The sequence below is a fragment of the Hyperoodon ampullatus genome, assembly GCF_949752795.1.
Source record: "Hyperoodon ampullatus genome assembly, chromosome: 14".
Taxonomy (NCBI): Eukaryota; Metazoa; Chordata; class Mammalia; order Artiodactyla; family Ziphiidae; genus Hyperoodon; species Hyperoodon ampullatus.
The window spans coordinates 15,964,108-15,979,746 of NC_136927.1; the positions used below are offsets into that span (position 1 = coordinate 15,964,108).

Sequence of the window (15,639 nt, forward strand, 5' to 3'; positions counted from 1 at the left end):
GGATTGAGTGATCCAGGCTGAGGGCATCTGGGCAGATCTTCTTCAAGCCATCCACCTGGCTCGGCTGGCTCCTTATTGCAGGCTGAGCTCATGGGATTTATTCTGCGTCCCAGGCTGCCTGGGGAGGAGGCTCTTCTCATAGTGATGGCAGAAGTGCCAGAGGGGAACTGGGAATGTGTGAGACCTCCTAAATCTTAAGCTTGCAGTCAATCGGTAGGTACACTGTCATTTCCACCCATGCTCCATTGACTAAAGCACATCCATGGCCAGGCCCAAAGTCAAGAGATGGGAAATTACACTCTGACTCTGGTGGGAGGGAATGTAAAATTACATGGCAAGAGGTGTGGATGCTAGGAGGGTGAAGATCGTGGCCAGTGATTCAGTGAACCACACCTACTGTTGCCCTGGAGAATTAATTCAATTCTTCACCTGCATCCCCTCAGCTTCTGGGACCACTCCGCTTCGCTCCCTGAGGTAACAAATGAGCACAGACATTAAAGAACAATAGAAGTTACCACTAACTGGTTCAGCACCACCAATGGACCTGATTCCTACCATGGGATTAGAATCTTTACTAAGGATAGGCCAGGGGAGAAATAATATGAGAAGTCAGTTAATGATTTTTCCTCATTTTCTTCTGTCATAGAGATAAGATGTGATATGAAAATGGAAATATGTGTCAAGGACGCTATCGGGTAGTTTGGGTTTTCACCTGTCTGTGCCCCATGGAGCTTCTTTGTGTCCTTGGTTCATCTTTTTTATTTTTTAATTTATTTGGTTGCATCGGGTCTTAGTTGCCCTTAGTTGCAGCTCATCAGCTCCTTAGTTACAGCACACAGGCTTTTTAGCTGTGGCGCGCAGGCTCCTTAGTTGCAGCATGCAAACTCTTAGTTGCAGCATGCATGTGGGATCTAGTTCCCTGACCAGGGTTCGAACCCGGGCCCCTGCATTGGGAGCATGGAGTTTTATCCACTGCACCACCAGGGAAGTCCCTCCTTGGTTCGTCTTTAAATGCAAAGTTCTCCGCACAGAATTTCTTAAAGTTGACATTCGTATTCTCTAGACCCGTGGTATCTAGAAATTCAACACAGGACTCAAAAGCTCTCATTGGACTTTAAATTATGTGGTTAACAGCCAGTCTGAATGTGTGCCACTTCGTATCTTCCCTTGCTGGGAAGGTGACGGTTTTGTATCATAGAGATGAAAGCCCAGGTCCTGCTCTGTTCCCAGCATGGCTGCTGTGCATTTGAACTTACTTCTCAGCTCTCTGGTGTTTGCTGCAGGAGAGTCAGTATGCCCAGTGGATGGCTGCCTGCATCTTGGCATCAAAGGGCAAAACCATGGCGGACAGCTCCTACCAGCCAGAGGTCCTTAACATCCTTTCATTTCTGAGGATGAAAAACCGGAGCTCAGCATCTCAGGTGGCTTCCAGTCTCGAAAACATGGATATGAACCCGGAATGTTTTGTGTCACCTAGGTGTGCAAAAAAGCACAAGTCTAAACAGGTACTGCTAATCTGGTTGGGGTGATTGCAGCAAATTCTGTATTTTCTGAAATAAATAACTAAAATGACTGAGATCATCATCATGAAAAATCAGCTGATGGGGAAATTTGACTATGAACTGGGTATTAGATGATATGAAGAAGTTATTGTGAATTTTGTTAGCAGTGACTATACTGCTAACTGAACATGGCAATATTCTCAGAATAAACCTAATTTAAAAATAATGATTTAGTCCCCACAAATTAAAATTGTAAGTTATGCTTCCATAAGAGTGGGTTGAAAGTTACACAGATAAACTGATTCAAGTAGAATCATTGTCCATGGAGACCACAGATCCCAGAAAGAAGAACTCAGGACTCTTCATCTACATAAAGCTTAGATACTTATGTGTTGGTCCATCTTCCTGTTTCTCCACAGTGATTTGCATGTATTATAGAAAGAGAGAGAGAGAGTGAATGAATGAATGGGAGGAATTGTCTTTGTGGAGCTGTAGTTTTGCCTTGCATTCATTCTTCTCGTTGGGGACCCAGGGCTAACGGGATGATTGCTGTAGAGAGTCAGTGCCTGCTAAGGAGAATTTGACATCTCCCATTTCTGCTTAGCTGGCAGCCCGCATCCTGGAAGCCCATCAGAACGTGGCCCAGATGCCCCTGGTTGAAGCCAAGATGCAGTTCATTCAGGCATGGCAGTCTCTACCTGAATTCGGCCTCACCTACTACCTTGTCAGGTGATTACAATGCTCACTTGCCTCTCTCACTTTCTGTTCAATTTTAAGTGGTTTCCTGGAGCCCAATTTATTCTCATTTGGGTCTAGAAGGTAGAACTCTTTCTTTTTTTTTTTTAATTTTAGAATACTGTCCTTTCACAAATGGCCCAAACACTTTTGACTGCTCATGACAGTCTTCCATACCTCTGTTCACAGTGCCTACCAGATCTCTCTGCTTCTCCTGGGTCCTCTAAGTTTTCAACTTAGCAGCAAGAGTGATCCTTTTAAGATCTCAGTCAAACCACGTCAGGCCTCTGCTTACCACCATCTGAAGGCATTGTGTCACACTCAGAGTAAGAGCCAAATCCTTACAGTGGCCCTACAAGACCTTAGTGCTGGAATTTCACATCCTCTCCTCTCCTTCACTGTGCCCAGCCACACTGGCCTCCTAGCAGGGCCTTGAGCCTGAGGAAAAAAAAAACCTCTGGCTTTCACACTGGCTGTGCCCTCTGCCTAAGATACTTTTTCCCCAGATATCCACATGGCTCACTCCCTCACAGACATTAGTTCTTTGATCAAATCTCCCTTCTCACTGAGATCTTCCCTCTCGATTTAAAATTGTAACAACCTCATTGCCAGTATTCCCTGTCCCACCTCTGTGCCTTATCCTCCTTTATGACCTTATCTGGCATGTATATTTCACTTCTTCATGACCCTCTCCCCCAACTAGAACACAAGCTGCATGAGGTCAGGAATCTTCTGTCTGTTTAGGTCACTGCTGTATTCCCAGTGCCTAGAAGGGTACCTAGCATACACAGTTGGTGCTAACTTGAATTAATTGACTTGACTGCCTCTTATTTTGCTTTCCTCTGATGTCAATTTCACTTAAATAATGTCTGCAGGACAGCCTACTCTCCAGCCTTCATATTCTATCCTAACAAAAACGCCCTTCTATAGAAAGTTCATCCCTCATTGTCTGTTCTTCAGAAATGACTGGAAATGTTGGTATTATCTTTAAGAAGTTGTATGTGAATGAACATCATGTTACAGGAAGCCATTACATATTTTAATTATTTTTTTTCAGATTTAAAGGAAGCAAAAAAGATGACATTCTGGGAGTTTCCTATAATAGATTGATTAGAATCGATGCAGCCACTGGGATTCCAGTTACAACATGGAGATTTACAAATATGAAACAGTGGAATGTAAACTGGGAAATCCGGCAGGTAAAGTGAAAGTTTTTGGTACATTCAGCATTGAGCCTATAAATATGTGTTCCCTCAGAACTGCAGCATATTTTGATTTTAAGAAGGTGTTATTATACTTAGAACTCAGAAACCACACGTATGTGGTAATTGTCTGCTAAAATAATCACATGCAGTTCTGGGCAGTTTTCTAGCAAGCACAGACCAGATGCTTTTGAATTAACACAAGTTGGCTTAGTCTCCATACAGACAGACTCTAAAATTGCTGAGCAGTTTGATTAATTTCCTTCAACTCAATGTATGATTATGTAAGATTTAGGCTGATAATTACTTAGCTGAAACTACCTGAGATGTAAATATCATACAAAATAAATACAAAACAGGCGTCATCTGACTGGCTGCCAAGAGGTGTAACTGGTTGAGAACTCAGAGGCTCAACTGCCCAGCTGGAGAGCATTCCAGTCCCAAAGGGGAAAAATATCAGAGAAGCCAGTGAGGTACACAGGGGTCATGGAGGAAACTTAGCCTCTGAGTTTGGGAGCCCTGAGCCCCCATCAACTCCACCCTAGGAACCAGGTCAGGCCATGCCTGCATCACAGGACGTGCTAGACCAAGTCAGACACACCTGAGTGTCCTGATGATTTAAAACATTCTGCTGTTGCTGATACAGGATCTTTACCGCATTCCTTTGGCATTCCCATTTTTCCAGTATAAAGCTGTCAATGTAGAGCGAGGATAAGAGACTCACATTTTTCTTTTTTTAATAACCATGGATTCCTCTCAGCAGGGCTGTTGACCATCTGGACTCATTTGCAGGACAATGTTCTGAGATTAGGTGGCCTCTAAGGCAGTGACTCGAAAACCTTGTTGTACCCTCAAGGTCATGTAAATCTGACTCTGGGAAATGCAAATCAAAACTACAGTGAGGTACCACCTCACACCAGTCAGAATGGCCATCATTAAAAACTCTATAAATAACAAATGCAGGAGAGGATGTGGAGAAAAGGGAACCCTCCTACACTGTTAGTGGGAATGTAAGTTGGTACAGCCACTATGGAAAACAGTATGGAGGTTCCTCAGAAAACTAAAAATAGAATTACCATATGATCCAGCAATCCCACTCCTAGGCATATATCCTGACAAAACTCTTAATTCAAAAAGATATATGTACCCCTATGTTCATAGCAGCACTATTCACAATAGCCAAGACATGGAAACAACCTAAATGTCCATCAACAGATGAATGCACAAAGAAGATGTGGTACATAGGTACAATGGAATACTACTCAGCTATAAAAAAGAACAAAATAATGCCTTTTGCAGCAACATGGATGCAGCCTGAGATACTAAGTGAAGTAAGTCAGAAAGAGAAAAACAAATACCATATGATATCACTTATATGCAGAATCTAAAATATGACACAAATGAACCTATCTACAAAACAGAAACAGACTCACGAACATAGAGAACAGACTGGTGGTTGCCAAGGGGGAGAGGATTGGGGGTGGGATGGAGTGGGAGGTTGGGGTTAGCAAATGTAAGCTTTTATATATAGAATGGATAAACAAGGTCCTACTGTATAGGATATAGAGAACTATATTCAATATCTTATGGTAAACCATAATGGAAAAGAATATTTAAAAAAGAATGTATGTATGTATAACTGAATCACTTTGCTGTACAGCAGAAGTTAACACAACATTGTAAATCAACTACAATTTAAAAAAAAAAAAGAAATCATCCAACTGTGCACCTTAAATAGGTCTGTTTATTATACATCTGTTATACCTCAATAACGCTGTTTGGAAAAAAAAAAATCTGACTCTGGGAATTACTGCGATCAGTGATTCTTTTTTTGTTTTTAAAATAACATTTATTTTTTAAAAGTTAACACGTGCATAATAGAAAACCGAAAAACACAAGAAGCAAAAAACATAGTCATCCATAATCATAAGCAGTTTACCGTTTGATGTGTCCTTCTAGGTCTCATTTGTGTATCTATACAACTAAGCATCCATTTTCATATAAGTAAGATCATACAGTTATGTACTGTGCTTTTTCAGACATCAGGAATATTTACCATTTCAATGTCCCAAAGCTATTTGAGTATTTTGATAACCAAGAATACGCTACACTAACTCAATCTACAAGGAAGAAAATGTAATCCTGCCTTTCTTGGCAACAAAAATTTCATAAAAGACAAAAATGGCAGGGCTTCCCTGGTGGTGCAGTGGTTGAGAGTCCGCCTGCCAGTGCAGGAGACATGGGTTCGAGCCCTGGTCCGGGAGGATCCCACGTGCCGCGGAGCGGCTGGGCCCGTGTGCCACAACTACTGAGCCTGTGTGCCACGACTGGTGAAGCCCGCGTGCCTGGAGTCCGCGCTCCGCAACGGGAGAAGACACCGCAATGAGAGGCCTGCGCACCGCAATGAAGAGTGGCCCCGCTCGCCGCAACTGGAGAAACCCCGTGCACAACAATGAAGACCCAACACAGCCATAAATAAATAAATAAATAAATAAATAAATTTATTTAAAAAAAAAAATGGCAATAGGCCTCTAGATAAAGATATCGGTAGAGTTATGATTAAAATACTACATTTCCTTAATGTTCCGTTAAAAATGAGAGAGAAAGCAAAATATAAATACGAACACATCCACATACATGCCTCCCTTTATACTTCCTTCTGCCCTCTGCTGCTAACCTAATGAGCTAGTCCTGACGTACATTTCTCAGAGACGGTTTAACAATTCCATATCCAAGATGCTGCTTTTTTTATCAGTTGTAACAAAGATATTTACCAATTGGTTAATTCACTAGCTCTACTTTTTATCATACATTGTCACCTCAGGATATCTAAAAGCTTAGATGTTGCAAAATAAAGAATGAGCCCTGCAAAAGACTTTTGCTGGTGTGTACTAGTGAACATTTCAACTTATCCATTGCTCTATATGTTACATGCCTTTGGTTTAACTTTACTGTATATATTATGTACATACTGGACAAATGGATCCTAATTTTATAATATCTAGTCTCTAGATATTAAAGGGGTTGCCAATGTATGACAAAAGTAGAGTTAGTAAACTAACACATTTTGTACCTTTGTGTTAAAATTCATTGAAAGGCCATCTTTTGAAAAGGACCTTTGGAAATGAAGTTGTAAATCACATCGAAGGGACACATATGCCTGTATTCACCCACTGTTGGATGATGGAAAAAAGTCATTGGGAGAAATGAAGGTTCTAGACTAGAATGTTTCTGTGTAGATCAGTGATTCTTAAAGGTCCCTAGCTGATTCCAGTGGGCAGCCAAGGTTGAGAATGGGTGAAGCTTCAGTTTCTTCCAGTGTTAGAGTTTATGACTTCCAGCTGGGAAGGAGTGAGGGCCGTGGCTGTAGGAAAATTCACGTGGGCCTTTTCCTCTCCACTAAAACATCTGCAAAGCGCTCTGCCCCTCCACACAGGGAGTGCTTAGACAGTTCTTTCATCTAAACAAGAGCCAGACAGGAAATATCTTTTGTGTTGAGCGTTAGAATGTTTTGCCAGGTGTGCAGCAAAACTGACACCACAAGAGGGCGCCAGAGAGCAGAGACGTTTTCTGTAAGCTTTGATGCAAGCGGTGGGTTTTGCAGGGTTTGGGGAAACCCATCTGTCAGCACCTCCGCAGTCCTCAGCTCTGGGACCAACTCCAGCCAAGCGGCTTCTTTCTCATTCGTCCTTGTCAGAGCTTAAGCATACCTGTGCCTTCCTCTTCCAGGTGGCGATCGAATTTGACCAGAACGTCTCCATCGCATTCACCTGCCTGAGTGCGGATTGCAAAGTCGTGCATGAGTACATCGGGGGCTACATTTTCCTGTCCACCCGCTCCAAGGACCAGAATGAAACGCTCGACGAGGACCTGTTCCACAAGTTGACTGGCGGCCAGGAGTGAGCAAAGCAGGCCTGCTGGGCCTACACAGAGGGCGGGCCTACCCGGACGTTGGGTCAACAGCCTGCACCATGTGTACATTCCAGGCTGACAGCATATATTCACCACCGGACACCCAGACCGTCGCCTCATTTCCAGCACCCTGCCTAGCACATCCCTCTCCTCACGCTGCCCTCTGCTACCCGCTGTGGAAGGGGCCTCAGTTAACCTGTTCTGTAATGCGGGGCAGGAGAGAGGACACTGCTCGGCCTTACTCTAAGGCTCCACGTGTAGCTATGACCTGTAGAACCTGCAAGTGCATAGCTAGAAACTGTCCGTGTGCTTCTCTGCTTTGTTGCTAAGTCAAAGGAAAGACAGGTTAAAAGCACATGTAGCAAGGACAAATCTTATTCCCCAAACTCAGGTATGAAAAGAAATATGTCTTTCCCTAACAGAAGTGCCTTTAACTACCATCTTGTGAAAATGGCAGAGGGAGCCCCCGCATACACTTTTGTCCCGTAGGTCAAAGTCTGGGGGTGAAGGTCTGGGGAAAGGTGGGGTTACCTGGTACCAGTTAGTGACAAGGGGTCAGAGTAGTGGCCCTCAGTGTCATCAGTCCCGAGTGACATCTGCCAAGGTGACCATTGGCCCATCTGGCCTTGGACATTGGTTACTGCCCTACCTGCAAGTCCCATTCCATTCCTGGGGAGCCTTCAGCCAGGATTAAAGGGGATCCCTTAAGTCCTTCTAAAGACACAGTGACACAAGGGTTCAGGGAAACCCATTCCTCAAACCCACTCCATGTCTCAACAGCTTCTACTCTGGGTTGGGGCTCAGGAAGATGGGCTCAGTTCTCTCTTCATAAAAACCACCTCCCAGCATCAAGGCTTCCAGTGAGGTCTCCACCCCAGCCAGTCAGGGAGAGAAGAATAGGACACAGGGGAGCCCCGTACCCAAAGACCACCAACTTAATGGCTCTCAGCTTCCCCAGGGGCTTCTGTCTACTTAGGGCCTCTGGCTGGTCTGTGGGGTAGGGAAGCCTTGCTCTTATCACTACCCAGTGTTCTGGATTTGTGTCTGTTTATATGACTCGCGGCCTTTCCCCTGAAGGCCTTTGGCTTTGTAAATCAAAAGCTGATAATGGACTTTTTTTTTTCTCTACTTTTTGCTCTGTTGTCTCTACCTTGAGACATGAATGTGGGCCAGTTAACAGCTGCCTCAATTGTCATTTTCTGTTTGGGTTCATCAGTGTTGGGAGGAGTGAGTTTTAAGAAGGTAAAAAGCAGTACTGGGGTTAGAGGGAAATATCAGATGTATTTTATTATGTTTTTATAAATATTCTCCTGTCACACAAGGATGTGGGTTGCAAGGGTAAGACTGAGACTCTGTTTCCATTTTGAAGTTCTTTTAGGATGCAAACCTCAGGGGGCCTGGCTGGACTTCAGATGCCCAAAAACATTGACTGTTGCTTTATTTTCTAACAAAACTGTTTGAGAAGAGAGATCTCTGCAATTCTGGGGGCCACCCCGAGACAGCCTTGGCTGGGGACCTTTGAGCCCTGAGCCAGAAGGTGTCACTGGAAATTCCTCTTTCAGCCTCTCCTTAGAGGCGAATGTTAGTGAAGAATCTTCAGGCAACACCTGAACTTCTGAGGCCTAGCTTAAAGCCTAGATGTGGCTCGGGCACTTGGAAAATCTGGTCCATGTCAAAAAGAACTGAGTTTGAAACGTTTTGTACAGAGACCAGTGCCAAGTGAACTGCGTTGAACTTGGTGGTCATTTCTCCATAGTCCTGGGCTCCATTATTTTAGAGACTAGCTGGACCTGACATTAAAGTAATGCTCCTTGATGTCACAGTTTCCCTGTCTGCTGTCAAATGCAGCTCTGCCTAATTTACCAAAGCTAAACCTTTGGTTCAACCTTCTTTCTTAGCTTTTCCTAGTTGTCTGACATTTCCATGAAAACACTCAAAAGAGTTGACCAGTTTAACCAGACTTTCAGGGGAACATTTCTTCCACAACTCCACAGCCACATCCCAGAGGAATAAACAAGCATGGTAGGAAAACCTTAAACACTGCTCTTCCAAAGAGCAACTTAAGGACTTTTTTTTACATTGGGTGCAAAGGTCACCTGATTTCCTATGATGAAATTTGAAATTAATGTGTGCCTTTCAGTCCTGTTTGATTTCTTATCTACAGTACATGGGGAAGTCTGCATTTTTTGTGTGTTATTTTATATGACTTTTTAAATTAAAAGGTTTATATAGATTTGAATATGGTCTAATTGCATCCTCTCCAGTCTGTTGCCTCTAAAAAGGTGAATATTTTCTCCATTATGAAAAAGGAGTGCAACTTTCAGGTTTAACATGTGCTTTTCCTCACAATTCCAATATCTGAGCTATTCTCTGCAGTGAGATTGACTTAGAAACCTCATTTAACCATTGTTTTCAACCCTTTTCTCATTGACTGTCACTAGATTTCCTGACATATCGTGAGCTCTTTTTATCCGGGTCTACCTTTTGGAAAAAGCAAAAAAATAGCCAGAGGCAGAGAGGCATCAGAGGGCCTCTGATTTGATGACCAAATGTCACGGGCACATCTTTGATTTAGTGATAGATGGTCCATAAGGGTTAGGAATGTGTAGTTTTTAGATATCCCTTCATGCAATTCTTTTTTTTAAATTTAACTGCAGTTGATTTACAATATTGTATTAGTTTCAGGTATACAGAGTCTTATCCATTATAGGTTATTACAAGACATTGAATATAGTTCCATGTGCTATATAACCCTTTGTGCAATTCTCACATCAACCCACAGGGAGCAGAAACGGCTTGCCTTCTCATTTCACAAAGGAGAAACCAGGCTCCAAAGGTGAAGTAACTTGCCCAAGGTCACACCAAGAGTAAGCAGTAGAACCAAGATTCAGAGCCAGGTCTTAACTCCAGAGACCCCTGAGCTTAACCCAGCAAAACCCACCCCTCCATTTCTAGCCCTGCTCAGCCTTGAACTGCCTGTCCCACCCCCAGCACCAAGGCAGGCCTCTCCTGAGCTCAGTGTCCCCATGTCACACACCAATGGGGGAGGGCCAGGGAAGTCAGAGGATTGGCTGCCCCAGAGGAGCTGGGGAGGTTCAGGTGGATCAAAAATGTCTGGGAGGGGCTTCCCTTGTGGCACAGTGGTTAAGAATCCGCCTGCCAATGCAGGGGACACGGGTCCAAGCCCTGGTCCGGGAAGATCCCACATGCCGTGGAGCAACCAAGTCTCTGCGCCACAACTACTGAGCCTGCGCTCTAGAGCCTGTGAGCCACAACTACTGAGCCCGTGTGCCACAACTACTGAAGCCCACGTGCCTAGAGCCCGTGCTCTGCAACGAAGAGTAGCGCCCACTCGCCACAACTAGAGAAAGCCCACTTGCAGCAATGAAGACACAATGCAGCCAAAAATAAATTAATTAATTTTTAAAAAAAGGTCTGGGAGCCAGAGAAGTGAGTATTTTGATTCTGGGAAAGTTTCATTTTCAGTCCCACGGTCGAAAAAGTAAACAAATGAGTCTTTCATTTCAAAACTCATCTTTGAGTTGTAGGCATTTGAAGCCAAGACATCCTGCAATATTTGTTTTCTGAAATTGCTAAAAAAAAAAATGTAATTCACTTGTAAGTAAAGACTTCTTTTTCACTTCAGTACATTCAGCAAAGAGTAAAATAGAAAGGGAGGCTCCCTTCCACGCCTCCAACCTCCCTGAGAGATTCTGAGGTGACAGGAGGAAGGGGAAAAGGCAGGAAAATCATGTGAAATAATGAAATACATACAAACTATATTCTTTCATTATTTTCCCACACGAACACATGATTTTTTATGAAATCACAGGAGATATGACCATGTGAAATAATGCTATATATATGAATTTTTTTCATTATTTTCCCACACAAACATGTGGTTTTCCTGCTTCCTCCTCTCCCCACCGCCCCACTATCACCCGAGAATCTCTCTGGATGGCAGGGGTGGGAGGGAGCCGCCTCCTCTTCTGTTTCACCCCTTTTTCTCCGTCATGCCCCCTTCCTTCGAGAGCCATTGAACCCTGGAAATCCTGGAAAATCTGAAGGTCAGCACGTGGCCCCTCCTTGTGTTCAAGTTTCCCTGTCCCCTTTCTCAACAGCAGGTACCTTCCTGAAGTCGAGTGGAGTTACTGAGCTCCATCAAAGAGAACAAAACCAGCCTGCGCATTCTCCCTCCTCACAAATGCCTGCGCTGCCCTGGAGCTCCCACCGGCCCTGGGGTGATGTGTTCTCAGACTTCTTCAGAGCTGAACCCTTTTGCTGAGTAAAAGGTCGGAGCCCAATGAATTAAGCCACCCTTGAGCGCAGAGCTCCATGGAAGCCAGTTCACATAACACCAGATCGGACGATTTAGAAACAGCCTCCGGGAGCCTCCCCACATTTGCCCAAACATCCGTGTTGCATGAAGACCCAGTTCCCTCAGAAGAGCCCCTATGAACGCACGTAAGCAGAATGGGAATGTGAGGTTTCTCTTCAGGCTCACGAATGCTCCTCACTAACAACTGTTGAAGAGATTTTCAACTAAATGAATTTACTTCCTTCTGACTCGTCATGGGACCTTGAAGACCCATAATTCCCCAGCAGGCCTCAGTTTCTCCAGTCATTACAGAGGAAAAATCCCACAGCCCCTCCTTCTCAGGGGACCCCCAATGATGGTGCTGTCCTGTCCGGGAACCCAGCAGGATGTTGTGTCTCTTCTTGGGCCAGTGAGTTGGGAGGCGGGGCCCCTGACTGCTCTCTGAGACCCCTGGGATGCGGGAACTGCCCAGGGAAGAGGCGGAGCCCTTTGTGAGGTGACCCAGGGCCTCAGGGGAGGGGAGAGTCCAAAGCCCAAGCCTGTGTCCTCCGACTCAAAGGATGTGTCATCAGGGTCCTTGTTGACCCCAAGCTGGGCCCCTGACAGGGAAGCAGGGAAGGCAAATGAGGTTCCAGAAGGGAAAAAAATTATGTATATATACATATCTCCTTGAGAAAAGAGGGGGCGGGGACTGCAACAGAGCCTGGGGGGCCTGGGCTCAACAGTAGGGGGTGGTGATGGGATGGCTGGTTTGAGCCCACCACCTGCCTGGTAAAGGAAGCCCCCACTTGTGCCCACTGTGGCTATTGGGAGAGAACAAGGATGCTCTTGCAGGCAACACGATGGAAAATGGGGGAGCCAGTTCTGGAATAGTCAGGTATCTCAGGAACCGGTCAGGCTTTGGGATGGAGGTCTGATGAGGGGCTTACAAAGGGGCCCTAGATATCCATGCTACCACTTAACTCCCTGCAATGTTCCCAAAGCACCAATATTGGCAACCAGGTCAGCCCACAAGACCCAGCATTAAAAACATAGCAGAACCAGTGTTCTTTTCTAGGACTTACAAAGCCCACGCACCCAGCTTCAAAATGGAAAGCATCCTCTTCACTACTGAGGGTCGGATACCGAGCATTAAACCCACATAGACTGCAGTTTGAGACCTTGCTACTCAAAGCGTGTTGCTTGAATGCGCAGCATTGGTCAGAAATGCCGAATCTCACAGGGCCAGGACCCAGGGCACAACATTTAAGGAGATCCCACCATCAGGGCCTCCTTAGCTCACCCTAGTCCCAGCTCCGAGGTCCACCCCTTCTGAATCAGACTCTGCATTTTAACAAGACACTCAGGTGCTTTGTGTACACAATTAAGTTTGAGAAGCTCTGGCCTAAGAAACGTGGTGTGGATTTGGTGGGGAGGACACCAAACACTGGAGGAATTATGAGCATAAATGCCATAAACTCTGCATGCCAGTGTGTGGGTTGACTAGTGTCCCCCAAAACTTCATGTTCACCCAGAACCCATAAATGTGACCTTAATTGGAAATAGTCTTTGCAGATGTCATCAAGTTAGGATGAGGTGTACTAAATTAGGGTGGACCCTAAATCCAGTGTCCTTATAAGAAGAGAAGAGTCACACAGAGACAAGGAGAAAGAAGGCCATGTGATGACAGAGGCAGACATTAGAGTGGCGTAGCTGCAAGCCAAGGAATGCTGGCAACCACCAGAGCAAGGAAGTGTTCTTCCCAAGAATCTTCAGAGAGATCACAGTCCAGCTGACAACTTAGTTTTAGAGTTTTAGATTCCAGAACTGTGAGAGAACAATTTTCTGTTTGAAGCCACCAGGCCTATGATAATTTTTTATGGCCGCTCAAGGAAAATAACGTAGCCAGAATTTTCACATCTTTAAAAATGGGGTTGCTGCTTTCCCGCTCACATCACTGGGCTACTGGAAAGAATATAGGACAGGATGACGGCAAAGATGTTTTAAAAACTATAAAATGCAATACAAAGGTAAAGTATTGTTATTTTTAATGAGGACATACTTTCAGTTATAAAAGTATTTACGTACTTGTTTTCAAAGGAGTTCACGTGATAATTTGGATACTTGCTCCCCTCCCAGTGTGGGTCGTGCATACCTCCTGCCCCATTGTACGGGCTTGGCCATATCACTTCCTCTGGCCAATGGGATGTTAGTGGTTGATGTGAGTAGAGGCCTCCATGTGCTTGTACAATCTGACTGGCCTCTTGCACTCCTGTCACCCGTTGTGAGAACAGGCTCCCTAGGTAATCACCTGGGCCACAGAATGAGACGCATGCAGCCGGTCAGAACCTAATCCACAAGTTGGACCCAAGCCTGGCTAGATCAGCTGACCCTCAGACTATTAGTACGGGAATCAATTCTTGCTATTGAAACTGAGTTTTGGGGTAATGTGTTAAGCAGCATTATTGTGGAATAGCTAACAGAATAAAGTATCACGAAGAGTAGAAAAAGAAATCGATCCACTCGCTATCTATCCACACTAACACTATCCAAAGACATACTCTGTTGGCATTTTTGAGTGTCTTTCCAGTTTTATACTATCCTGTACCCTGGTTTGTTTTTGCTTTTGTTTTTGTTTTTTTGTATTTCAATATAGTATCTGTTAAGGTATTACAGACTCGTGGAAATTGGTTAATTAATTGATAAGAAATTCATTAGGGGAAAAAAAGTAGCTATTTGAGTGCTGTCTGAATGCACATTGTGGGGCTATGATCCTGCCCTAAGACAGCTTACAACTTCTGATGTGGAAACATAATGCTTCATCTTTTAAGACATTATCTTTGTTTTTTGTTTTTTTTTCCCACCTTCACCAATTTCTCCCACCTTCCTCTCCCCACCTCTGGCAGCCACCAATTTGTTCTCTGTTTCTGTGAGTTCAGTTTTTTTAGATCCACATATAAGTGAGATTATACAGTATTTGTCTTTTTCTGTCTGACTTACTTCACTTAGCATAAAACCCTCCAGGTCCATCCATGTTGTTACAAATGGCAGCATTTCCTTCTTTTCTATGATTAAATAATATTCCATTGTGTGGATGTACCACATTTTTTTTTTACCCATTCATCTGTCAATGGACACTTGAGTTTTTTCCACATCTTGGCTATTGTGAATAATGTTGCAGTGAACATGGGGGTACAGATACCTCTTCAAGATAGTGATTTCATTTCCTTCAGATAAATACCCAGAAGTGGAATTGCTGGATCATATATGATAACTCTATTTTTAATTTTTTGAGGAATCTCCATACTGTTTTCCACAGTGGCTGCACTAATTTACATTCCCATTTTAAGATATTTTCTCGCTTGCTTTTCTGATCCCATTCAGAAAATTCTCTTACAGATTCTGAACTTGATCTGGTTTTCACCATAATCAAAAGCTAAGAGCATCAGCCTGGTCAAAAATGAAACTGGAAAAACAACGGTAAAGGAAGATCAAGCCTCGGTCTGAGAGTGTCTGTCTCCTCAGCTGTAAGGCAAGGGTTTGGCACTGTGTGGTTTCTTGTAGCCCCTTACGTCCCAGAATTCAGTGATTACAGTCCATTCCTCCCCCCCCCCCCCAATCAGGCCAAGTTGCGTCCCCTACTCTGCTGTAACATTCCGGGCCTTTCTATCATGCATTTGCTTTTCTCTCAAAACTCTGGCATCACTCTGCCAACAGGACCCTGTTGTCTGTGTCAGGCCACATAGATGACTCAAATATCAGGACAGGTTGACAGCCTGCCATGGCAGTCAAATATGCCCCAGGGGCAAAAGGGATACCGAGGGGTTAAATGGTTGTGCCATTTTAAAGCTGCTGAAGTCAGCTCCTGCCTCCCCAAAGAACAGTCTCAACAATAATATAGCTAACAGGCCACAGCTAAAAGAACTAGGAAGCTAACACGTATTAAGGGCTATCACTTGTGCTTCCCACCAGGTCTTTCAATTCATCCTCT

General features: G+C 44.3%; 1 protein-coding gene across 1 annotated transcript in view; it reads left to right on the top strand.

The window, feature by feature from the left end:
• Positions 1-7,342, top strand: part of FERMT1 (FERM domain containing kindlin 1) — a gene marked incomplete at its 3' end in the record, with an annotated part of 52,617 nt that extends 45,275 nt beyond the window's left edge. Inside the window, exons 12-15 of the mRNA XM_079719852.1 lie at positions 1,284-1,505; positions 2,107-2,231; positions 3,295-3,436; positions 7,169-7,342. Of these exons, the coding sequence (XP_079575978.1) occupies positions 1,284-1,505; positions 2,107-2,231; positions 3,295-3,436; positions 7,169-7,342 (663 nt within the window). The remainder of the gene's footprint in view (positions 1-1,283; positions 1,506-2,106; positions 2,232-3,294; positions 3,437-7,168) is intronic.
• Positions 7,343-15,639: the final 8,297 nt, after the last annotated feature.